The sequence below is a fragment of the Diadema setosum genome, chromosome 3 (assembly GCF_964275005.1).
Source record: "Diadema setosum chromosome 3, eeDiaSeto1, whole genome shotgun sequence".
In the NCBI taxonomy this organism is placed as follows: Eukaryota; Metazoa; Echinodermata; class Echinoidea; order Diadematoida; family Diadematidae; genus Diadema; species Diadema setosum.
Genome location: NC_092687.1, coordinates 8,067,077 through 8,093,534, shown reverse-complemented (window position 1 = coordinate 8,093,534; position 26,458 = coordinate 8,067,077). Strand labels below are relative to the sequence as shown.

The following is a 26,458-nucleotide window of genomic DNA, read 5'->3' as shown; positions in this document are numbered from 1 at the left end:
CCTCTTCACTTGCGATTCTGCTGGTACTAGTTGTGCGTACACCTGATCACGGCAATAACGAATCTTGAGCTGATTACGGTAGGTTTTGTGCTTTTCAGTATCCGTAAATTTATGGATGTAAAAATGATTTCCAATCAATTACAGCTCTTTGACTTAGTTATCATCCTTCATGAGTATGTAAGATTACCTCAGATATACGCAATTCACCCACAATGATCAATTTGTTGTGTCAATAATAACAGCAAATTGTGGCTGTACGAAGGAACAACTGATCACGGCAATCGTGAATCTTGAGCTGACGATAGAGATTTTGTGCTTTTAAAACTTTGTTTTTCCGTAAATTTATGGGTGATTCCAATGAACACAAACAAACAAATAATTTCACAACGTGAATATATAGTTTTGGCGGACGATTTATTCTAGATTGACAACAAATTACACACCAATTTACTGAAAAGTGCACACAGTTTGCCTATAGATAATGTAATCCCACTGGGTTGCATGCACACGTGGTGACGTCACAGATTTGGCACTTTTCGTAGCCGCATCGAACTTTTTCCAGTGCTCAAATTTGGTAAAAATAAAGATTGTTATATTCAAAGCAGAGACAACTTTATTGCATGATTTAATGAATTATGTCAGAAATTAATCAAAATAACATTAAATGATGGATAACAGTCAATTTACATAATATTATTTCCTACAAATTCCTTCTTTAACCAAATGCAAATTATATTAAAGAAAGAACAAAACAAAAGGTTAACCTGTCAAGAAGAAGAAGAGTCCGAGCATGGAAGTGGTCTGGACAAAGGAGGCACAGATAACGGACAGTCCAGTCGCCAGTCCGCCCAGAGTGGCCAGAACCCGAGGATTGAACTTTTTCGACAGAAACAACCAAAGCGGTGCTGTAGTGGTAGAAAATGGCAACCCGAGGTCGCTGATTTTATATAGAAACGAGCGTGTCACATATTTCACATTATCCAAAATAGACATATTACATGTTCCATAACTGATTTGTGTATGTGTGGATGTGTGTTTGTGTGTGTGTATTTTTGTGGACCTTTTTACATACGTTTGTCAATTTCTTTGACGTGCGATTTTGACAACGATAGCCAATAGCTGGAGATACCAGATAACTGCATTTCCCTGGCACTTCGCTGATGAAAAGTAATCAAACGTTCTGTTACTACGATCTCAACCTAGGTGCCTGGTTTGTCTTTGTTATGATAGTTGAATCTGTATCGAGATTGACATTAATTTCCTTTTCAGTGTATTTGTTGTTGTCATTGCAGTTATTTCCGTTGTCATTACGACTATGTTGATTTTTTTTTCTTTTTTGTTGTTGTTGTTGTTTTTACAAGAACAAATCACTCTTCACATTAATGAAAGTTTGGTTCTAGGGTGGTATCTTAGTCAGGTTAGATTTCTTGGAACTTGCATAATTCGGAATACATTACCACCAATGTGCGACTTTTGTGAGTATCGAGGTGTTTGTGTGGAACTCGTGCATGCCTGCGTGTGTACTATTAGGCGTGTGTGCTAAAAGAAAGCTTTAGGTCTTTACGACGCGGACGATAGGGAGAGGAGAAGAGCTGTTCTGCGCTCGCGCAAAGTCGCCTATCAAAATCGAAGCGTGTTTGAGTTTTCACGTCGCTTCTGGGCCATTTGGCATTTCCGAAAACCACGACGCAGACAGCGGCAGTGATGAAATGATATATGAGGGCGCAATTTTACTTGGTATAGGCTGCGGCTTTGCTACATTTAAAAGCTACTTTGCAACACTAAGCAGGGAGTGTGAGGGTAGAGCGCCCGACGAAATCGTCGTCTTAACGGCCGCGTCGCAAATCTTCAGCTCCCTAACTCTTTGTTGTCGAGAACACTCACTGCCAATGTAGCACGTGCAGAACTCAATGGAGACGATTGTCCCCATTGTGGCGTAGTCCGTGTCAAAGTAGTCGACGAGAGAGGGCAGCAGGACTCCCATGGATTTCAGAAAGCCCTGCTGAAGGATTTCCACCGCAAAATTTGCCGCAACCACCCCAACATCCACCACTTACCTGCCAACCCTCTCTTAGCCGTTGGTGGCGCCATCTATACAAGAAAGAGGGAGATACAAAGAAGTACCCAATTAATGAAGGGCAATGTCGCTCCTGTAATCAATATATTGTTATTGTTTACCATAACACGAATAATATTAGCTTGCATTATAATAAGCGAAATTCGAAAGAGCAAAGATTCAGGAAATCAAAATGCACGATAAAGTTCTCGTTTACACTATTATGCATTGAAAACCGTCGGCAATTCGCGAAAAATTTCAAGCCTCGGAAAAGGTTATTGAATCCATATAAAAAAAAAAGGCATTGTGCGCATACGTTATGTTTTAGAGCTGCAGATACGTTATGTTTTAGAGCTGCAGAAGGGAGCTATAATCGATATCGCTGAATTTTACTGGATAATTGTGACCGTGCCCAACAAAATTATTGATTAAAGGTCATGAGCCCTGATTTTTCGGAGGACTTGAAATAGGGGAAACGAGTCAACCTGTTCAGTCTTGTCTTCTTATTGTTGTTGTTTTTCTGAAAGAGCAATTTTTGTTCTACATTATTATGAAGTTTTGGACTACTTAACAAACGGGAAGATTTGTTTTTTAGAAGTTTTTGGGCAAAAACTATTTTATAACTTAAATATTGCAATAAATATAAAATCGTGTTGGTTATGTTTTAGAGGACCCTTTTCATTAAAAAAAAAAAAAAACAAAAACAAACACCCAAATACGTTCCACTTCAAACTCGTATCAACTATTGGAAGGATGGTACTACGTCTTAAAAAAGATTGTATATTATTCAATAATGTGTTGATAAAGCTTGCTCAATTTCCGCATTATCTTCACTCGGTATTGCAGCAACAATTAAACGTAAATGAAATAGACAGCTATCAAAAGTAAGTTTAAAAACAATCGAAAATTCATCAAAAGAGGAAAAGAAAAGAACAACATCAAATCAATGGCACCGAATTTTCTCCTTTTTGTTATCATTACCATTTTGGTATCAGGAAGACCATTTTGTATGTTAACCGGAAATTAATGTCCCCAATCAAAAAAAATAAAAAATAAAAAAAAATAGCAACACATCTTACATATATAGTTATGAAGAGCTCGGTTGCAAAGGTACTACATCCATTTTTCATCAAAATTCACTTTGTTGTCTCAATGTCCTCATTTGTAGGACCTCTTTACACTTATACTAACAAAAAGCTGAATTTCCAATCAGAAAGTGTTTAAAATATTTTGCATTTAAAAATCAGTTCGAATTCAAAAGTTACTATATCCACTATAGTTCGGTTTCAAAAGGTAATACATCCACTCCATTGACATCATCGGGAAATTGCCCAATCACAGAGCAGTATTGACTTGACCCTCTACCATCGTCTACTGACCTAGTAAACAATAGAAGTTTGCTTTTGGCTTTCTGCTAAAATCACCACGCAAATCTGACAAATATCCTGAAAAGACTCATCACACTTTGATCAAGCAATGGAGGAAAATGAAGGAGAACTAATTGACATAACAACAACCCCCCCCCCCCCAAAAAAAAAAAAGGATCAGGGATGAAAAGCAGTGGAAACGAGCAAAGTAGAAATGGCCGAGAAACTGGAGAAATCGTGTGACTTTCACGTAGTCCCACGTACTGCGTTTACTGTTAGTTACTGTGCGTTAGTTAAAGTGTTTCTTAATCTCCATGTAAATCAAAATCATGTTGTATTTTGAAAATCAACTCTTGAATAACATTACACGCTGTCGGGTTACCTCCATCCCTATCCATATACCTATTCAAAAGTGTATTAAAATCCCCCCCCCCATTATAACGGCCAAAGAACTAATATCATCAAATGACGTTAAACGTTCATGTAATTGCTCAAAATAAAGTCTCTGATATGTGTGTTTGTCGCCTGTTGGCGCATAAATATTACAAAGTAAATATTCATTGCTTTCTATCTTCACCCGTAACAATATCCGTCTTCCATTTTCCGAAACATACTTATCAATAATATCAACATCTAACCTATCTTTAAACAAAATCATCACCCCGCAGCTATGTGAAGATCCGTGTGAAAATATTGCCTTTCCTCCCCATTGTTTTGTCCATTCAATAACGTTATCTTCAAGACTATACGTCTCCTGCAAAAATATAACATCAATATAAACCCACGCAGTTCACATAATAACAACGACGAGTTTCCTAGAAAGGAAAACGTCTGAGGTTTGTATTTTTTTTCTTTTCTTTTCGAATAAAAACAAAATGTTTAATATCACCATTTTTGCCTGTTGCAAACATTTATAGATCTGAAAATATTCGGAGTGCAATCTGATTTTTTTTTTATTTGTTTATTTATTTATTTATTTTAATTTTTTTGGTTGGTTTGTATTTTTATTTTCTTGAATCGGGTTATACTTCCTTAGCGAACCTAAGTTCAAAATACACGTCCGTTTTTCCTTTTTTTTTTCCACCTGTGTAATAAAATTGTGTATATTGAGACAAAATAAACATCATAAGAAAACTTATAGGGAAACAAACAAACAAAGTCTAAACGAGGTCTATTTACTATTAACAAAGTTCGTAGTTCGATGTTACACCAAGCTTGCTATACGACGACTCACCTGTTATCAGAAATGCATTTAGGTAACGACGTGTAATAAACAAACCTTATTCCTTGTATGTCTCCAGCGTATTCAGCCCATAGAAATCCCAGTCACGACAGGACAGGAACGGAAAGTTCCAGCGAGCTGTTTATTACACACCCTCGGTTGTTGCAATTTTTGTCTGTGCTATAAAGGCAGATCATTTTCCCGATAAACGCGAGGTAAATGCGTGCAAGTTTGCTAAATGTCAGTATTCGCTGAGTCGACAGGATGAGAGACTCTGGTTTTCGATCAGTGTCAAGAAATTGGTTCAGGTCACCTTCGCAGGCTTGGAACAAGGCCGGTGTGTGCGTATGCGTGTGCGGCTGTGCTTACTATTTAAGTGAGGTAATTTTGACACCCTTTGTACCATAAAGTATTGTAACCGGGTGCATAAAGTAGTCGGTGGTTGGCGCTGTTGGCATAGTGGATAAGACTCCCGACTACCAATCGGAAGACCTGAGATCGATTCCCGCCGAGTGCTTACGTCCTTGGACAAGATGTCTTTTTCCCACCATGTCCCTCTCGACCCAGGTGTATAAATGGGTACCTGGCAACGCTAGGGTAATAGTAATGGCAGGGCCCTCTGGTACATCAGTGGAAACACTGAAGAGGCTACCCTGGATAAAGAAGACGTCATTATTAATATCTGTCATGATACATCAAGAAAAAAAAAATAGTTCAACAATACGTAGGTCATTGGTTGACATACCTTCTTTATCCAAATGTTTTCATATTGCGGCCGGCGAAACCTGATATTGACGGAGGCACCAAAGACACTTTAAAGTTACATTAGTCAACTAGTTCTGTAGGACCTACAGTACTGGTTGAAGTGAAGCTTCAGCTTGTAACGTTTTGCAAGATATTTAGAAACCACTCTATGAAATGTTGGAGAGCATACACTTTTAAGGGGAATCAAACGTTTATTTGATGAAAATTGATATCGAAATGACTAAGACATCTAAAAACAAGGTAAAACAAAGAGATTCTAATAAAAATCGTGACATGCCAGTCTTATTAGAATCGCTCTATTGGATATCTCAGCCATGTCAAGGCCAATTTCCATCAAATAAACATTGCATTATTCTTGAAATTACATGCCCTTTCATATTTCATAAGAGATTTCTCATTATCGCACCAAAACATGCTATAAACTTGAATCCTCACCTCAACCAGAACTGTCAGATGGGATAGTCATGGGAAGTATGTCTATGGTATCTATGTGCATGGTTGAGCGAGTGTACTCGTGATGGAGTTTTGTCTCTATCTTTTTTTTTTTTTTTTTTTTTTTTTGGGGGGGGGGGGAGGTTCAGTGCAAGTGCAGAGGTGACAAAAGCGAATGGCGTTATTGATGGGGAGGAGAAAAACCCCTGAACGTTATGTAATGGTTATTGATTAATGGGTTTATGAGCTGTATTTGAATAGATTGTAGTGTACTTGTGGAGGCCAGTAGAGTAAAGAGGGTGATGGGGTAGGGGGTGGGGAAATTGTAAGGGGAAGGGCGAACTTGGACCGTCAAAAGTGGGACATGGGTTCTGCACATAAACAGGTTGTCTGTTATGTATACGTCTTTCTTTGTCCTTGTTTGTTAGTATTTATCCTTTTATTTTTTTTTTCTGAGTTTTGAATGACATTTCATTCCCATCATCGGGGGGAGTGAGGTTAACAAATGTAGACATATTGTGTATATACATGATGAGGATTTTATACAAAGGGGAAACCAAAATGTTTACGAATTTGTTGTTGGCATACAGCTGTACACGTACAAACAACATCAATTTATATAAACATACTTGGTTGAAGTAGAGTAAAATTCCTTGTTAGGTGGTGGATTAGGTGAAAGGAAATACAAATTGCCGCAATTCTTCAAGTTGTAAGTGTCGTGACTCCAGTTAACACAGGATTGGTCTAGTGTAAATCGTCAGAAATCTGTTCTCTCTAGATTAGGCGTTGAATAACAAGGCTCTGACTTAAAAGGGCTGATATTGCTACTCGTATGTGCCATAATGTAAACCCCCTGTGTGCAACATTGTCATGAGACAGCAAAGTAGTCATACTTTGGGAAAACATTCTGCTTTTTATTTCAGGTGTATACATTTTTTTTTCTATAGATTTCTGTTACCCTGGACATGCAGTGTACAAAGTTATAGAGACAATGCCAAGCTTTGCTCTTATGTAAATTGTATGGCAAATCTATGACTTGCATGACGTATGTTATTTTAAGAAATAATGAATCTTCCTGAATCTGGGCGAAGCTAAGTTGATACGAAGACAAAAACAGCCAAGAAAAAAAAAAGAAGAAAAAATGGAAAATAAAAACCTCATGTTTCCACACTCATGTCTAAAGCATGTATGAAGAAAAAATTTCGACTTTTCAGGAAATTGTAATGAAACTAAAATCACACACACACACACACACATATATATATATATTAATATATATATATATATATTAATATATATATATATATATATATATATATATATATATATATGAAGAATTTGTTTGCAAAAATAAGTCCATCCAAATGGAGATATTTGCGATTAAAGCTCAAGAAAAATAAAGAGAATAATAAGAATATTTTGGCTTCTTTTGACCATAACTTCAAAAATGTACCTTTATACGTAGTGACCAATATATCATTTAAAAAGTATTATTTTGTACTTTATGACAAAGATTGTACTTTAAAATCTTCCAAAATGGACTTATCGGTTTTTGAGAACAAACTCTTCATATATATATATATATATATATATATTACCGAATGAACAAGCAAGCTTCATCTACAGTTTAACACCCATGCTTATTCACACACATTAACATTCAAAAAAAAAAAAAAAAACACACTGAAGAAAAAAAAAAACAACCGACGCCACAATCACCATTTTTATAAGACTTAGTTTTTAATCAAGTATGTAATATTATGTCAATTTCTCTTCACATTGATAATATAATCATGTTTCCAGTCGTAACAACCAACGGCTATATACATATTCGAGCATCTTAAAAATTCACATCATATCCGAATCGGAATGAGTAACTTTGATAAGTTTACCAAAGGACAGAGAGAAAGAGATTAATGAACGCAAACTGCCAACCCATATCGAAGTGTTCCTGGTAGACATTATACAAGGAAAACGGTCTCACTTTTCTCGCATGGGGGATTGGAAGTATACCCTATCTACAGTGTCACAATTCGTATCTTCCTTGAATTAATGATTCATACAGCTTAGGAAAGAACAGAAATATACAAGCAAAAAAAAAAAAAACAAGACATCGCAGATAAAAGTATGTCTTTTCAAATGTTCCCATTTCAGTGCAATGGACATGTAGACAGTGTGTGTACAGCGCTATGGGGCTTTCCTTGGCAGTCAGCACCCGAAGCAGAGAAACCAACTGAATATTATATATGACAATATTCCATTCTGAATACGCGATAACGGCCACGCGAGGAATGCATTCACAGAAGAGTTCAGGTTTGAAATAAATTCAGTAGATATTAATCAACAATCGAAAATTGTTAAACTACAATAACGGGTGGCCATTGATAGATTAAAAAAAAAGCAGATCGTGAGAAAGATAAATTGATTGATAGGTGATGTTATCGGTCATAATCAAGATACAATATTAGCCATGTGATATCGTTATAACGTTCTGTGCTTTTTGCATAAAGTGTTGGTAAATGAAAATTATGACAACGATAGCAAAAAGGAAGGATTTCGTGTCGTCCAAGCCCCCCCCCCCAAAAAAAAAAAAAAAAGAAAAGAAAAAAAGAAAAAAGAAGAGAGATTTGAGATACTTCATGAGTGTTCTAAAGTCACGAAGCAATCATTAAATTAGTGTGTGCTAAGTAATGGTTTCAATGAGTTTTACGGCACGTTTCTGTAGTGACAATCATGATTATGTAATTATAAGGTTTCCTATAGTATCCCATTTTCTTAAGTCAGTATTGCAATAGGTGATGTGAGGTAGACTGAGTGCATTAACAGGAATTAGCAGTGTATTTTTAGTAAGATATTCTCTAACTTTGCAACATCCAAACACATTTGTATTGGAGTATTGCTGTTAACAAAAGGAAATGATTATTGTTTTGTGTTTGTCTGTTTGTTTGTTTGTTTGTTTGTGTGTTTGTTTCTAACCAAAAGTAAGTGTCAGTCCATCACACTGAAATCATATCGAAGCTTTCAATATGTTCTGAGTTCATTACTTATGATCAGTGTGTACATGTATAAAATTTGTACAGCAAAAACAGCCACTTGTATATCAATACATGTCATTTATCCGAGCGCCGTATCAGCAAACGATATAGCTCCGTATGTCTTAAAGGTCTGTAAATTGATTTCATAATGGGTTGCGAGCATTTTGACTGCAGATGGTCACCAGGGGCGGATCCACGAATTCCGTGAAGGAAGGCGCAAATACCATAAAGGCGGAGCGTAGCGACCGAGACCGAGGTAGGGACTTCTTTTTTTATTATGATGACAGTGCGATTTCAAGTACATTAGAAAAACATGCGGGTGGGTGCTCTCCCTCCCCCCCCCCCCCCTCCCGCGATCCTCCAGTGGTCATGACACATACCGTAAAACAATGGACCTTTGGTAATGTATTATAAGTAGGCCTACTTTCCTAAACAAGAGCGTTTGAAAGGTGCACATATAACGCTCTTGTTTTAGTCCCTGGACAGTATTTTTTCACAGTGAGTTTAATTTAAACAATCCTTTGTGAATTCTGACCTATACTTACAGTGTGTACTGCGATGTGATTACGATCATTCCACTGTTACGTTGACTACCACACTGAGAGTTTAGGAAACTCGTTTAAAATGCAACAATCTAATAAATTATCATTTGAAATACAGGTTAAATTGTGATTAAGAACCCAGCTACAACAACATATGAATTATCAAATTAAAATTACAAGATATTTGAGCCAGAATAGCGACAGAGAATAGTAAGAAAAGATTCGTATTACACTACGTCTTCTTGCCTTCTTGTGTATATCAAATCTTAACATGGTAATGACAGTTTAAGCGTTTTAACAGATTGATTTGATATGGAAATAAGGGTGAAAATACACGCTCTTCACGAACATCGTATGCGTTCCTGACGTAGACGTAAGTTCTTAGTCCAGTAAGCTAGGTTGCATAAAGTTCGATATTTGTACATTTGCCGTGTTCTGGCCTCCGTTCGACACACCGCAAGGCGCCGTCTTGTCATTTGAGGGCGTTATTTTGTCGTTTATACTCTGTAATGTAGGCCTGTACTGTCGGTTGATTTCACACAACGAATGGGCTACGATGGGTATGTTCGAAGGTGTGGCGCAACTGAGCGTAAGGCCGGTTAGGGGTATGGTGTCTTCAAACGACCGGTGGACCTCTGCGATGCCGTCCGTGCACGGCATGTCCATGAAGTTGGTATTTCCGGCGGAAGTGAGGTCAGAGGTCAATGGATCTTCCTCTTTCTCGGGAGGCCCGATGTAAACGCCGCCAAAGTTGGCGTAGAGGTCAACCGAGGTTTCTTCATCAGCTTCGTCCGCCTCCTCGGCCCAGCGATGACTCGCGTGCAAGCCCGCAGCCATATTTGAATGTCCTCTGCTTCTGCAATAAGGTGCAGTGATCAAGGGAAGACAATGGATTTAACGTACAAACACACACACACACACGATGTACTCAAAGACATAGTACGGCGCATACGCACGGACAAGGAAACACCACGTGTGTGTAGGACCTACCACTACATAGGCTTGTTCCAAGCCTCTAACAGATATCGCTAGGACACACACATGCCACTGTGCTACTATAATAGTGACGTATTACATATACCGTGTAATGAAAAAAAAAAAAAAAAATAGATTGACAGATGTAAGGGAAAAACACACCGACACACATTCAAACATATAAAACAGGACGTTCAAAATGGTTGGGCGAACAACAACATAAATTCAAAACAAAGAGGGAGAGGGAAACCAGAAAAGGAACGCAAATTGCTGTTTTCTCTGATGGTAATGACAAGCCTTGAAAAGAAACGAACAAAATCAATCAATTCATTTTGATAAACTGCAAGTGATATATCACATTACACTAAAAGTAATACATAGTGCATTATGAAGGCCTACCAACGGCAATACACGTTCAATGCACTGAACAACACAGTGTTATGAAGAGTTTGACCACAAAACAAAAAGGTCAATCGACATTTGAAAATCAAATCAAATCAAATCAAATGAGTCGTAAACGGAACAAAACAAAAACAAAATAAAAGCTTTCTACTGATAACTCTCTGCTTACAAAACAATGACTTTGTTTGAAGTTATTATTAAAAAAATATTCCACGTTGTCTCAGTATTTTCTTTATTTATAACAGTTCTTATTGCACATGTCTAAAATTGACATGTCCGGCCTTTGTCAAGATTTCATATCAGAATTTCAATTAGTAAGAAGACTCCGGTTAAGGAACCGTATGTCACTTTCCCAAAATTCATCAAGAGTGTTGAAGTATTGGTTTTGAGAAGAATAGGATTCATATAGTTCTGAAGAGTTGATCGCAAGACGGGTTAAGCAGTTTTTTTTTAAAGAGCTATTTTACCGTCAGAGAGAGCAAGGTAAAATATTTCCAAAGATATTAATAATCATTGGAAATAAGTAACGATGAAAGATATCCTATATTATGTTCTTACTATTTTTCTTTATTTTTTTAAAAGTAGGTTTAATATCACAAACTGACCACAATGGACTTAACTCATTTTCCAAGAAAACTCTTCAAATGTTTGCTTGTCTTATCGTTTGTGCGTTTGGTGGTATACCTTATATAAGTGAAATATATGTTTTGTGATTCTTTCTTTTTCACTTTGAAAGACCTATGATTATAACGTAGCAAACACATCTTCAAAGCATTTTTCAATCGTCCTTCTCAATAGTTTCACTGAAGATCTCAAAGCAATTTATTCCTCGAATATTATTTTAGATGTTGATGATAGCTATGATTCCTCTTAAATTGATTGTTTGGAATTTATCCTTTATATAAGAATCTTTGAAAAATTACCAAACGAACAAACAAACGCAAGGAAACATTCTAAAACCAAATGGAAAATTGTTCGGATTTTTTCATTAATATTCAATGGGAGTTATTTGAAATTATATCTTGTTCTCCGTTCCATTAACCCATCAGTTATCCGCATGATTATGTTCCTCCATCATCATGCTCTAATCAATAATATTGTATAGTATAAGATAGCGTAGAATAATACTTTAAAATATTATATACTATAATTTCATACAATAACAATATAATTATAATATGACACAATACGATAATAATAAGTGTAATAATATCATATCATATCATATTATAATGATAATACAATATGATATGAAATAATGTGAAAAAATGATGTTCATCCAGACTTACTCTTTAGTGTGGTTAATTTTTGACGAATGCACGTTAAACGTGACGCTCACAGGAGAAGTGGCAGTTTTCGTACTATCGCCTGTAAATGGAAAGAAAGAGATACCCAGTGAGAGATAGAGAGCATTTTAAATCAAATCTTTAGAGACTAGTTAGAATAGTTTTTTAAGTAGTTTTTTTTAAAGTAGTTTTTAAGGAGCAAATAAGAAAATCACCACCAGCATTATCGTATTACTATCCACATAATTAATTTAATCACAGTAGCCCATTCAGGTTCCTCGTTCTTCTTTAACTCTTTATGTGCCATGGTGTAAACCACCTGTGTGCCACATTATTCTGAGACAACAAAGTAGTCATGACTTGGGAAAAACAAGATATTTTTCAAATGTACGTAACTACTATAGATCTCTGTTACCCTGGACATGTAATGAACAAAATGGTAGAGAAAATGCCAATCTTGGCATTAATGTAAATTGTATGACAAAGCTGTGCTTCTTTTTCTTTCAAATAACCAGTATAGCTATATTATTGTAGAGGCATGACTTTTGCACACAAAACAGTAATGGAAACCTAGAATTTTCTCGCAAATCCACTAGGGAATACCCTTTAATAGTTAATCACAACATTATGCTAGCTGCATGTGAAAGGAATAGAATCGTGAAAAACGTCTTCATTGTACTGCGGCATTTGGCGATTTATCGATCGGTTTGGGCGGGTTTGTGCGTTTTTAGCGGAATATGCGAAGTTGGCACGCCGTCGACTGAGTCGGGCGTGCCAACGTGGCTTATAAAGAGTTAACCCGTTGAGGACGAGTCCCGAGTATACTCGGGCAGGGGTCTATGGGAATGCGTGTTGTAGCAAAATGAAACCGTCCTCAATGGTTTAAGGGAACGATTCAACATATCAACATCATCACCCCCCCCCCCCCTACACTCGTTTGAGCATGGGTTATAGAGGGTCACAGCTGATCAAACACAATTGAAGGATACTACAGTGCTTACAGTACAATACAATTTTATTGGTCTCTTCTGCCCAGTGGTACATACGCTAAGCCCTATATAAGGAAACGACAGCATTAACATTGTTTTGCTTTTAGTACTCGGCCCAGGACATGTAAAAAAAAAAAAAATAAAAAAAAATGGCCCCCGTTAATATCAATCATTGTATCATGTGAATGTCCAAAATAATGAAAAACAAATACATAAAGGATTGAGGTAAAGTGGTTAAGCCTGTCACACAAGCATTTACTAGGGGAATCGAACCAAGGATCGTATACTCACGAATCCCTGACCTTAAAGGGATGGTACAGTTTCGTGCTTCAGGTTTCCGACGTTATTTTTCATTTTATTTTTTTTTTTTGCTTGTTTTTTTATGATGACTTTTTTTGAGATCGTATGAGAAACCTTTGATGAAATATAAAAGGGAATTTAACTCTACAAGGTTTGTTAAGTTTATTTGGTGAAAATTGGCTTTGAAATGACTGAGATATCAAAAACAGAGATCGAAACAAAAGGTGGGATCCACCTTTTGTTAGTATAGCTTCGTTGTTGTTTTGGATATTCAGCCATTTCAAAACCAATTTTCATCTAATTACCTTGAATTCCTCGTGGAATATATATATTTTTTTTTTCTTTTTCTTTTTTTTTTTGGGGGGGGGGGGGGGTATCTAACATTTTATAAAATGTTGTTTAAGTATCTCGCATAAAGTTAACAGCTGAATCGTCACCTTAACCAATACTACACCATCCGTAACAGCCGGGCCACGCAAGTCACTTACCAAAATCATTACCATTTTTTATTTGAAACATCTGCCCTTGTACACTACACTAATACTAATAAACATCAAACCGGAGAGAAATTGAGGTTTAAATACCTCGTGATCTTGCAGTTGAGATGGAGTTATCCAACCCTGATGACCAGTCATCGCCCAAAAGTAGCGGGGCGTCCTCGGGGGCGATCTTCATGTACTCCGCTTCCAGCTCCTTCACTTTCTTGCTTTGCTAGAAGATGGATCAGGGGAGAAAACGCAAAATGTTAGAAACATTGTTTCACAAACACACGCAAGCACACACGCACGCACGAACATACGCGTCTATGGTGGAAATCAAGGGCCTGTTTTACCCACAAGAATTTTACCACATAACCGAGGACCTGTGTGTAGGTAGGAATTTTGTCAACCGAGGACTCATTCGTATATTACCATCCATTCGAGGACTTAAAATAATGATAATCACGCACACTCACACGTATAATCTATATATATATATATATATATATATATATATATATATATATATATATATATGTATATAATTTATATATATATATATATATATATATATATATATATATCTGTGTGTGTGTGTTTATATGACTACTCTATAATTTAAAAATTTATACACAAAAATTGAATGCAGAATCAGAAATGTCAAAATTGTAAAGTCAACATCAAAAAGAAAAACAACAAAATTTTCAACGATACTACGTCACTCGTTACATATCAAGAAATAGTTTGGAAAATGAATTAAGTTAGCAAATACATTTCAGTTATTCTCTCTGTTCATAAGCAGTTCCTGTTACCAATATATGACTTCTATACCAACAAGAACGACAAAAATTTGTCTCCTTTTGCATTGAATTTCTTCACATATGTATGTGTGATTATTTACGGTCGTACATGTTGTTCTGCGTGTAAACCTTGCTTCTTTGGACATGTAACTATTTTGCAAAATAATGTTAAAGATATGTTTACCATCGGGAACAGGGATAATATAAAGAATATTCGAGTAATCACATTTGATGCAATGTTATGTGTAGGTCAGTTTTATTACAAGACACCCTATCATATACAATAAAAAAAAAAAACTCAGTTAAGCCTAAAATAGAATGAGATATCACTATTTTTCTTAATATATGTAGACGCTTTATTCCAGAAACAATTTCATAATAGCTACTGTTCACATATTTGATATATATATAACAATACATAACATTATACTGAATAACATTTTTACAGTGGTTGTTTCGATCCATGAATTAAACTTGTAGTTTATTATTATTTTGAACCACAAAACCTGGGGCTTGTGTTCCATCTTCAAATGATTAGCAATGCCTTTCACTGTATTTCAGCATGGCGATTGTGACTTGAGTGGTGCTCTTCAACACTTGTTTATTGTTTGTGGAACTGCAACCGAGATTCCCAAGATAATGACCTGACCTCTTCAACACTAGTTTGTTGTTTGTAGAACTCCAACCGAGATTCCTTTAAGATAATGACCTGACCTTACAAAACATAAAACAAAGACTTCTGATAATCTTGGTAGTTTAAAGGGAAGATAATGTTTCAAGACCTGGCTTTTTTTTTCTTTTTTTTTTTTTACAGAGATTAGATAATTAGATATCTCTCATGAAATATGACAGAGCACGTAATTCCAAAAGGGATTCCACGTTTAGTGAGGAAAATAGATTTGAATTGGCCGAGATATCCAAAAAACAAAGTCATCCTGATAAAAGGATGGACCTACCTTTTATAAGGCTTGCTTTGTTTAACTTTGTTTCTGGATATCTCAGCCATTTCAAAACCAATTTTTATAAATAAACTTCGAATTCCTCCTAGAATGGTATGCTCTGTAACATTCATTCCATATTAAAGTGGTTTCATAGTATCTCGCAAAAAGGTAAAAGCTCACTTCTCATTTCCACCAACACTGTATCATCCATTTAATCTGGGGCACTAGACTTTTGCAACACACCGCAATGTGTCCTGTTCACCGGGCTCTGAACTCCAGCGAGTACAGTATAATTGTAAACAATGATCACTGTTACTATGTCAATGCCAATGTTGACCTTGCTTAATGAAAGCACGCGCAAAAGTAACCAGGTAAGTGATCTGAAAACTGACTTAGATTATGATTATAAAAATGTGTGACGAACGTATCATGGATGAATTTCAACGGATATGGTTGAAACTGCAGGATTCATTTTGGTATTTCATTTCCTTTTTTATTTATTTATTTATTTATTTGTTTATTTCTCATTTTCATTTTCATTTTTTCTCTCAAGAAAACATAACACAAAGTAGATCAAAAATTCAATTATAAGCATATATATATATATATATATATATTACAAAGTATGACAATCAAAGTTAATCAACAAACATACAAAGATATGCACACATACTGGAATAACAAAGTTATGTTTAAAAGGTAAAAAAAAAAAGAGAACTGAGAGGTCCACTAAAAAGCATTGCTTGTAGATTGTGGACCACTCTAAAATATCTTCAAAATACTTATTGTAATTACAACTACACAATACGTAATACAACAAATAAGACAAAATGAAACAAACAACAAAGACACAACAACATGACATGACTAAACTGAGGGGGGATACGATTGAAAAGAATGGGGTAAAAACAAAATTAAAGGAATGAAGACAGGAAGAAAAGAAGGAAAGAAATTTTTCTTTCCGGCTACGCAAATTGGTTGAGTTATTTCCGCTTTCGACACCTCTGTATACCATTGGTGGTACTATGGTGATATTAGCTCGTCGCGATATGGAGAGGAAGACTAGATTGTGAAATATTACAGCCCCTCGTAGGCAACCCAGTTTAATTTCGGATGGTTTTTGAATCTGTACAAAGAGCGTGTGTTTTCGGTGATTCAATATATCGTATAATTATGTCACGCGAGGCAGAAATTGAACAAAGTATTAGCCTCTTTTTACAATGTGACCTGTTAAGGGCACCTATTGTTATCCGTTGACGCGCTAAAATGCAGGTCATTGATCATTGCGCTTGCAGAGACGGGTAGAGGAGGGGTCTCTATGAATTAGACTGTCCTTACGTGTCATACACCTACTGTTCTAGTCTTTAAAAAACTTACTTGTTTGCCGGGTGATTTTTTCCCCTCACATTTCTACACAATGCGAATGTAGAAAATATTGTCATCTTTTTTATAGTCTTTTATTTAAAGGGGAAGGCTAGTAACTGATCAGTGGGAATCAGTGGAAATGCTGGGAGATGATTGTTCCAATCCTTATGGGATTCATTCAAGAGTTCATTGTATATCTATTGTTGTGTGAAAATGATTTGCTTCAGAACGGTCTCATATTCAAGTAATGTGCAGATTAATGCTCCGTCACTGACCAGGGACGCTAACCTGGAAGCATTAAACTGCACATTACTTGAATATGAGACCATTCTGAAGCAAATCATTTTCACACAACAATAGATATACAATGAACTCTTGAATGAATCCCATAAGGATTGGAACAATCATCTCCCAGCATTTCCACTGATTCCCACTGATCAGTTACTAGCCTTCCCCTTTAACATTTAATTGTGTTTTCTGAATTTGTATTGATTCCTGTGTTTTTTGGTTCCGTTTTAGCTCTTGGTGGTTCTGTTGTCTCTGCGTGTCATTTGGTTTTGTTTTTGCTATTTAATTTCTCATTGTCAGCATTGAACTTCAATTCTGTGTTTAAAGGGATGTACAGTTTCAATTGAGATGGTGCTTACGGTTTCCAGCATTGTATGATGATGAACTTTTGTTTTAATAATGAGAAATCTCTTATGAAATATATAAGACTGAATAATTCTACTTGATGAAAATTACTTCTGAAATGGCTGAAGTATCTAAAGCAAAGCAATGTTAATAAAAGTTACGCGGACCCACATTTGATTAGGATCGTTATGTTTCACTTTGTTTTTGTATATCTCAGCCATTTGAAACCGATTTTCATCAGATAAAATTTGAGGTCCTGTTAAAATGGTATGCTCTGTAACACTATAAACTATCTCGCAAAACATTAAAGGCTCAATTCTCATCTCCAACAAGACTATAATCATCCGTTTAACCTGGGGCACTAGACCTTTGCAACTCGCCGCAAATGCCTCCTGTTCACCCGGCTCTGAACTCCAAAGAGTACAGTATTATTGGAAACAATGATCACTGTTGCTATTTCAATACCAATGTTGACCTTGCTCGGTGAAAGCATATGCATATTGGTTACCAGGTAAGCGATTTGCATTTTACTATTAAGACTATCATTTTAAAGGGGGGATTTTTCAACATTACAAAATTGGAAGTTGCTAGCCCATCTCAGTAAAATGATGGTAGCATAAACGTATAGGAGTGTATAATCATTGTGAAAAAAAAAAAAGAAAGAAGGAAGCTTTGAAGTAATGCACTTCAGATCACCATAAAAACTTGTGTGATGAATGCATTAAATGAACGCTTCTCAACGAATATGGTTCAGGGTGCACATTTTACCTTGATTTTTCCCCCACCTGCTCAGTTTGATTAATTTAATTCCGCTCTCTCGCTCCAACGTGTTGTGATAGTGCTCCTTGCGATATGGAGAGTATGAATTCAATCTTAGAAATTGGAAATTGGAAATAACAGCAAACTTAGGTGCGAAAAAAAAAAAGATATAATTTTGTGATCTTACGTCGGACAGTTTTTTGCTCAGTTCGTTCTTCTCTATAGCCAAGCCTCGCAGCTTGGACTCGGAGTCCATGGTCCCAATGTTTGTGGAACAGGTCCTGGTCTTATCCAGCGTCCCGACAACTCTAATCCTTTCGTTGGCATTGGGGTTGAAGCGCAATTCGATGACCTGGAAATGGTTACATAGATAATTGACAAGGTGGTCTTGAATATTAGGAATGACACATATAATGGAGACAATGTAAGCACTACTTAACAACCGCTGTGTATCTTAACTAGTATCAATACTTTGTGGAATTAGATTAAAGTGACGGCAAGGAAGTTTGATGGTTCATGTTATCTTTCTCTTTTACTCTCAGTATTACTATACCCATATGTGTTTCAGCATTGCTTGATATCCTTAAATATATGTTTTGTTTGTTTGGATTGGATCTGTTCTTTCATTTTCTTTTCTTTTTTTGTGACACAAATTTATTATTCAGGTGTTCCAAGGGATCATGTGCTGAATTCGACCTCTTAAAGCAGAATGACAAAATGGAATACACTACCACGGATCGGATTCGCATTATCAAGCAAAGTTGGCATCCACATTAATTGTAATAATCTAGAGCAAAAACGAACGCAGAAAGGAGATGACAGTAAATGCAGTTGTTCGCTCACATGTCTCATGCAAACTTTTTTTTTGTTGCTAGCATTACTTTCAAGTTTTATGAAACATGATACCACTCTTTATGTTCTGTTCTCATTGATTGAAGATAGAAAGAGTAGCTTTTCAAAACATGCAATAAGTAAAATCAAGCTTTTGAATACAAACAGTTTTGAGAGTGTTGTTAAGTTATTACACCAACGTCTCTAGTTGTTGGGCTACATTGGTGTTTAATTTTTGGCGTATAGTTATTGGTGTCTAATCATTATGCGCGGCGATACTATTTATAATGAACATAAATGACAGGTCGAACTGAGATCAAACCAGTACCATTCCGCGTGATCCATCGTATGTATGAGTATTGAATGTAATGTATTTGTCGCTCTTTTAATCAGCCCACCTTAGGAACGAACACGAGACACAGCGTGATGGTGGTACAGAAGAGGATAAAAGTCGAAACCAGGCCGTAGGAGGCGTTTGGATTATCCGAGATCATGAAGGAGAGCGACACGCCCAGGACGCACATGATCACCACGTTGTACACGCTCATGCCGATATACTTGCTGTCGTTGAGGGCGGGAATGCTCACATGGCGCGTCTCCCACGCAAGAAACAGGCCAAAAATCTAGGGAGTAAAAAGAAGTAACGAGAAAAGTGTGCAAAAGTAATAAAAGGAGTAAGGGAAGATATATGATAAGACTTTAACGTAACGTAAAACTCTATGTATAATCACTAGACAATGATTGCTCTTTTAGTTTATAAGATTATATTTTACACGTTTGTTTGTTTGTTTGTTTTTTTGAGCAATTATTTAGAGTGAGGAAATAGCATCGCATAATACATTCAGACAAATGCGGAAACTCAGTCGAAATCATTATATAAATGCCAAAGAAAAATGGGCAGGAAAGGGAATACATCGGGATTCGAACCCAAGACCTCCGAATTGCTAGAGCTGTGGTTTTACCCTACAACTATGAAAAGCCATTGCGCAGTGTTCGTCCCGGAATTCGTATTCTTTCCATAATTGCTCTTATGGAGCAGAACTAAAGACATAACACATGCCCACGGGATGGACATAAACTTGAATAAATGCACATGTATTTTATTTTTCGCTTTACTCAATAATAACGTATAACTTTCAGCGAAACAATGATTATATCATTAGAACTTCAACAACGGCAGGATTTTCATTGATGTTTTTTTGCGCAGTTTGTATCTTGCTTTTGTTTTCGTTTTGTCCCCGTGATGTTGTGGTTGTTGTTGTTGTTGTTACCTGGAAGATATTGAATGGCTACCTCCTTCCAGAACTATGACAAAATATCCACAAACTCGAAATGCGGTTCATATTAGCACTAAACTGGTCAAACTAGTTATTTTTGTATACTCTGTGTTACAAGGTACCAAAGTACAATGCAATTGTCTTTGTTCCTAATATAGCCACAGGTTATAACGCAGTAAATCCCCACCTACCTACCTCCCGGAAAAAAGGAGAAAAGAAGCGGAAATTAATTGTTCAACCTAAATAGCTTAAACTGATCAATACTGAGACTAGAAAAGATGTTGTTAACAGTGGTTAAAGGGATAGTACAGTATTGGTGGAGATGAGAATTGGGCTTTTAACTTTTGGCGAGATACCAAGAAAACACTTATGAAATACTACAGATCATACCATTTTAAGAGGAATTCAAAGTTTATTTGATGAAAATCGGGTTTGAAATGACTGAAACATCAAAAAACTAAGTAAAACAAAGCGACCGTAATAAAGTGTGGGTTCCACACTTATTAGAATCCCTCTGTTTTGGCTATCTCAGCCCTTTCAAAACCAATTTTTATCCAGTAAACGTTGAATTCCTTATGGAATTACATGCTCTTTCATATTGCATAAGAGGATTCTCATTATCTCTCACACACACACACACACACACACACACAAAATGTAGAAACCTGAAATGAGGTCTCAACCAAAACTATACCATCCCTTTAAGAGGAAATGAAACGGGAAAAAAAAAAGTGTGTGGGCAGAGATAAAGACCTTTTGCCAGAAAACCACGTGTTTTACCATGTGATTCGCTGGATCTATTGTACCAACGTGGTTGTTCCATCCAGCCTTATCTTTTGAGGTTCGAGTGGTCAAGGTGTCAAACAAGAGCTATATAAAAAAGGGGGTCACCTGCTTCCCCATTGTCTTTGCTATCTCTCCGGTCAGCAATTTCTGACTCACACAGCAAGGAAAAGTCACGATAAATATCTGTGTCTAATTGTCGGACCAGAGTGGCATTGCCCTCACATGTCAGATGTATATTGTTTAACCTTGAATGAAGCCTAACCATAACAAAACCAGAATCCGGTTGGAGCAGTGAAGACTATGCATGTATGATGCGTGAAGGTAAATCACGTGTTTTGTTCATTAATTGTCTGACTTGGCGGAAGGTATTTTTAATGTCTTCCTAACAGTCAGGAGTAAGGGCAGTATAATCGAAAATAACAATAATAACAACAACAAAAAAATCGAAAATGACAGACACGTTGTGCCTTTACCCTATATGCCGATCAAGTATTGTTTGGAACACTATGTCAGAGCCGGCTTCATAATTATTTATCAAAGAATGTAAGACTCTTTTAAATGTTTATTTCATCTTCTTTCTTTTTTCTTTTTCATTGTCATTTTCCGTATGTGTACTTCCTGCAAAACTTGACAGCCCCAAGGTATGTGGTATTCTGAATTCGTCTTTCTTTAACAGTGTTAGTCCTTTGACCCCTCGCGTTAACAATTATCCAGAGATTAAACATCATGGTATTTTGTAAAACGAGATGTGATATCCATTTCAGCAAATAGTTTGAAAATCTATACTCTATTACCTCAAAAATAGGCACAACTGCATTAACTACTCTCATTCAAGACACACAGTAAACAATAATAATAAAAAAGACAATATGGAAATATAAGTACGTTTACATGCAGAGGCGGAGGGGGGGGGGGCGCCTTCCAGTTTCGAGAACGAAGCGCCTGCCCTGGCACGTGCTTGGTCTCTATGCTCCCCTGCTTTGCACCCCCCCCCCCCCTTCCTCACGGAATTTCTGGATCAGAATTTTTAAAGGCTACGTTATGATTATTAATATTATGTACATATACAATTGTTTATGTTTTGTGTGTGAAAGGTTATATTCAGAGATTACCATTACACCATCACCCATGAGGAACATCAATAGTAGTTTGATTTTATAATGAATGATCGATCACTTACCATGAGTACGCCTTTGTAGATGTAGATGATCGCGAGCCATATCATCGTTTGTTTGCTCTTACAGTTGAATATCACTGGAATCAGCAGGACGTCCCGTCCCGTTGGGTCTTCCTGCACAAAGTAACATACCAATGTTATATGAGTTCAGTTTGGTTGTTTGTTTGTTTTTCTTGTCTGCCTGTTCGTTTCCTTACATTATCTTTCAATTCCAAAGGGAAGTAACGGCAAATAAACAACAAGGGCAATCACTCATCTACAAAATGTTCTTCCGCGGCTGACCTCGATTTATGTGCATTTTCGCAAGCACAGTTCAATGCAACTTTTTCGGTATATTTCAAAACAAAGTAGGAATAACGAATCGGCAAGTAAATTAACTCTAATAAACTACATTAAACAAACAAGTACATAAACACCATTGCTGAAAAAAATCTCTTACCAATGATCACTGAACATGTCCTAATGTTAGTCTCATGACATAATGAAAAGGTGCTTTAAAAATGCACAACATTGTCCTTGGTCGACTTTTTTTTCCCCTTTTTGTCATTTCTGTTCTTAGATACATGTTAATATATAAATTAATGTCAAGGGATGGTATAGTATGGGGTGAGGGAATTGCTCTTAGAATTACATTTTCGTTCGTATTTTATTTTATAAAAGATTTCTCATTATCTCAAAAACAAAATCATCAAAAAATGTTGGAAAACTGAAGTCGTAATTCCAACCAAAACTGTACCACCCCTTTAACGCACAATTGCTATCAGGATAGAATTAAATTGAATGTCATCTTGCCGTGAATTTAATTTTGAAACGGACCTTTCTAAAAAAAATATATATATAAAATAAAAAAAATACTGCCTGGAGGAATATAACATTATTGAAAATTCACTTTCAGACAAATTGTCCGTTTTCTGAACAATTCAACAAAGATTCCAATACTAAATTTTGATAGTTTCACTTGCTTTCTTTTTAAATACAATTTATGACAAATTTGTAGCATGTACGCACACGGAAACACAGACAAATTAACTCGTAGCATGCTCTATAATGAACAGTTATGTTACATTTCCTGCATGAGGTCTGGAGTCCATGTCAAACAACTCCACGTCATTATGGACCTGACCCGGAAATGATTGGCTCTTACCCTCTCCTCTAGCTCGACCTCCATGGGCTTCACGGGGTCAAAGACCTGCCACGTGATTAGGATGATAAGATCGATCACGAGCATGACACCGACGATGGCGTAGAGCTGGTGGTCCTTGATCACCTGTGGTTCGATATCGAGGAAGAATTAAACCTTATATGGGACAAATAATCTTCATAATGAAAACAAAACACAGAAAAAAAAAACCCGCAGAAGAATATTTTTCATGTGGTGGAGTTAATCAGAATGTTCATCGTAGTTTTTAGGTGTCATAGAGTGAAATGAAATAAGTAGACGGGTAGATATTCTTTATTATCGAACAGTAATCAAGAAAAGGAAGGAATTTTACAATATCGCAGATGAAGCTTTCCCGTCTTTGATGTTCTATATTATATCATTGTCTAAAGTTCTCTGTGAATTCTCTCAAAGTCTGTTCAGCATGATGTGGAATTGCCCTACAGGAGACAGGCAAAGTAAAAAATGAGCATAATGCCATTACAAAATAAGGGTAATTATAATTGTCCATATTTTTTTTTTTTTTTTTTGGGCAGTCATCTCACATTCAACTTGATCAAAATGACAGCAACATAATGAACGGGGCAGTCTAACATGTTACTATCATTTAGAGACAAATATGACGGCCGTTGATCTGCATAATTAATCATCCACCATATTTTCACGACATTGACATTGACATTGACATCTGCCAGAAGCACAAATAATTTCTGGAGATCAGACTCCGTGATGGAGCTGAAAAATCCAAAGATATTGAAGAGTAATCGGACAAAATAATATATGTAATTATGGAATACATTGCCTCTTGTTTTGATTGTACATTTTAAAAGTATGCAAATTGTTTCGGAGAGTAGTTCGGTCTGCAATTGGAATCTAAATACCTTCTTCTTCATCTTAATATTGGTGAAGATCCGATGTACGCGCCAGGTTTTGCTGAACATGGCCCCAAATGCAAGCGTGAAACCGATGCACAGAAACCATCCACGAGCCTGAATAAAGAAATGCTCCCTGTTTTACTAATACTCATAACATAGCTTACCCAAACATGAACTTGTAGGAAAAAAAGAGTTGTTACTTACGCACTATTATCTACTTTTTTCTTTTTTGCTTTTTGTTTCTTTTTTTGGCAACACAACATTTAGGAATCAGTAGCATTTTTAAACACGCATCAGGCACAGAATTTGTACACCTTGCGTCATTTTAAAGTACCCTAATAGAGGAAAAGGCATTTTGGAGAGCATAACGGTATCTTTAAAGGGATGGTACAGTATTGGTGGAGATGAGAATTGTGCTTTTAACTTTTTGCGAGATACCAAGAAAACACTTATGATGTAGTACAGAGCATACCATTTTAAGAGGAATTCAAAATGTAGTTGATGAAAATTGGGTTTGGAATGACTGAAACATCCAAAAGCAAAGTAAAACAAAGCGATCGTAATAAAGTGTGGGTCCCACACTTTATTAGAATTGATTTTTTTTTTTTGGGGGGGGGATATCTCAGCCATTTCAAAACCAATTTTTATCATATTAACGTTGAATTCCTCAAAGAATTACATGCTCTTTCACATTTCACAAGAGGTTTCTCATTTTCTCACCAAAAAATGTTAGAAACCTGAAATTAGGTCTCAACCAAAACTATACGATCCCTTTAATATCATCCTCTGAACATCAAGGTATGAACCAGGCAAAATTGTTTCATATAAAGTAATATTGACACAATGTGTAATTGAAGATCGAGGTCTCGGCCTGTAGAAACTATTTCATGATTTTTTGCCCATGTTCGGTTCCTAATAAGGTTCTTAACCCACTGTTTGACACATTAATTTACAGACTATAGATATGTGTGTCAGATTTGTCCACATTTGACCTATTTACAGAGAAAAGATCAATCATGGTTCTATTACATTCCAAATACTGTTATCATCACTGTATAATGATTTTAGAATTTCCCTGTATTTTCATACTTTTATATTCCTTAATTGTTATCTATAACAACAGCCTTCTATTTGATTGATATGAACTCTTCACAATACATACCGTGCACACAATTTTGAAGGAATCGTCGTTCCCTACCATACCGTGGTCGAGCCCGAGGACGAAGATGCTACCGTACGTTAGTATTCCCCCGAGTATGATGAGATTGTTGAGAAAAGGACTCGACATCTTAATGTACCTTTAAAAGTAAGAGAGGGAGTTAAAGACATAAGAAACTGGGGGAAATACGAAATGTGTTAGAGTGTCATAATCTTCTAAAGGCGATTAAGAACAGCTGGGTTTTTTTTGTATTTTGTTGCACTTGAAATGGAAACTGTTCAAAGCTTTTCATGTTGTTGAAAAAGTATCATGTTCGCACTGAAACAGCTTAACCCAGAAAGATGTTTTTTTTTTCTTTTTCTTCTTCTTACGATGTAATGAGCAAACCCATTTCCACTTTGAAGTCATTCGCATCGTATTTTTGTCGACCACGCATGAGTGAAAAGGCCAAAGGAAAATCAGGGACTTAAGAAATGGTGTCGACGGTTTTTAATCGCATTAGGCAGATCATCTGCATAACGATCGGCTTGAAAGGACGCCGCTACGATTAAAAAATGCGCGACTGCAGAATTTGATGAAAGCTGAAATGCGCCCACGGACAGCGAAAGCACATTTCCGCCTTTGATACACACCGCTTGAAGTTAATGTCACGCCCTATTTTGATGGCTCCACATGTGCAGCCATGCTCAAAGGGAGATACAGTGGGTGTAGTTACAGTGAAGCTTTCATACATACAAATATTTTATGTTTATATAATTATATGCATGCATATAAATTATGCATTTAGATAGACAGAGATAGAGAGATAGGTAGATAAATAGATAAACAGATATAAATAAATATATA

The 26,458-nt window shown here is 36.3% G+C and overlaps 1 protein-coding gene across 1 annotated transcript in view; it reads right to left on the bottom strand.

Annotated features, from left to right (window-relative positions):
• Positions 1-9,232: 9,232 nt before the first annotated feature.
• The window catches only part of LOC140246993 (gamma-aminobutyric acid type B receptor subunit 2-like), a 160,345-nt gene continuing 143,119 nt past the window's right edge, over positions 9,233-26,458 (bottom strand). Inside the window, exons 11-19 of the mRNA XM_072326296.1 lie at positions 25,616-25,751; positions 24,460-24,567; positions 23,564-23,686; positions 22,423-22,533; positions 19,578-19,802; positions 18,536-18,700; positions 13,956-14,082; positions 12,086-12,164; positions 9,233-10,275 (exon numbers count right to left, since the gene is read on the bottom strand). Coding sequence (XP_072182397.1) covers positions 9,801-10,275; positions 12,086-12,164; positions 13,956-14,082; positions 18,536-18,700; positions 19,578-19,802; positions 22,423-22,533; positions 23,564-23,686; positions 24,460-24,567; positions 25,616-25,751 — 1,549 coding nt within the window. The 3' untranslated portion in view covers positions 9,233-9,800. The remainder of the gene's footprint in view (positions 10,276-12,085; positions 12,165-13,955; positions 14,083-18,535; positions 18,701-19,577; positions 19,803-22,422; positions 22,534-23,563; positions 23,687-24,459; positions 24,568-25,615; positions 25,752-26,458) is intronic.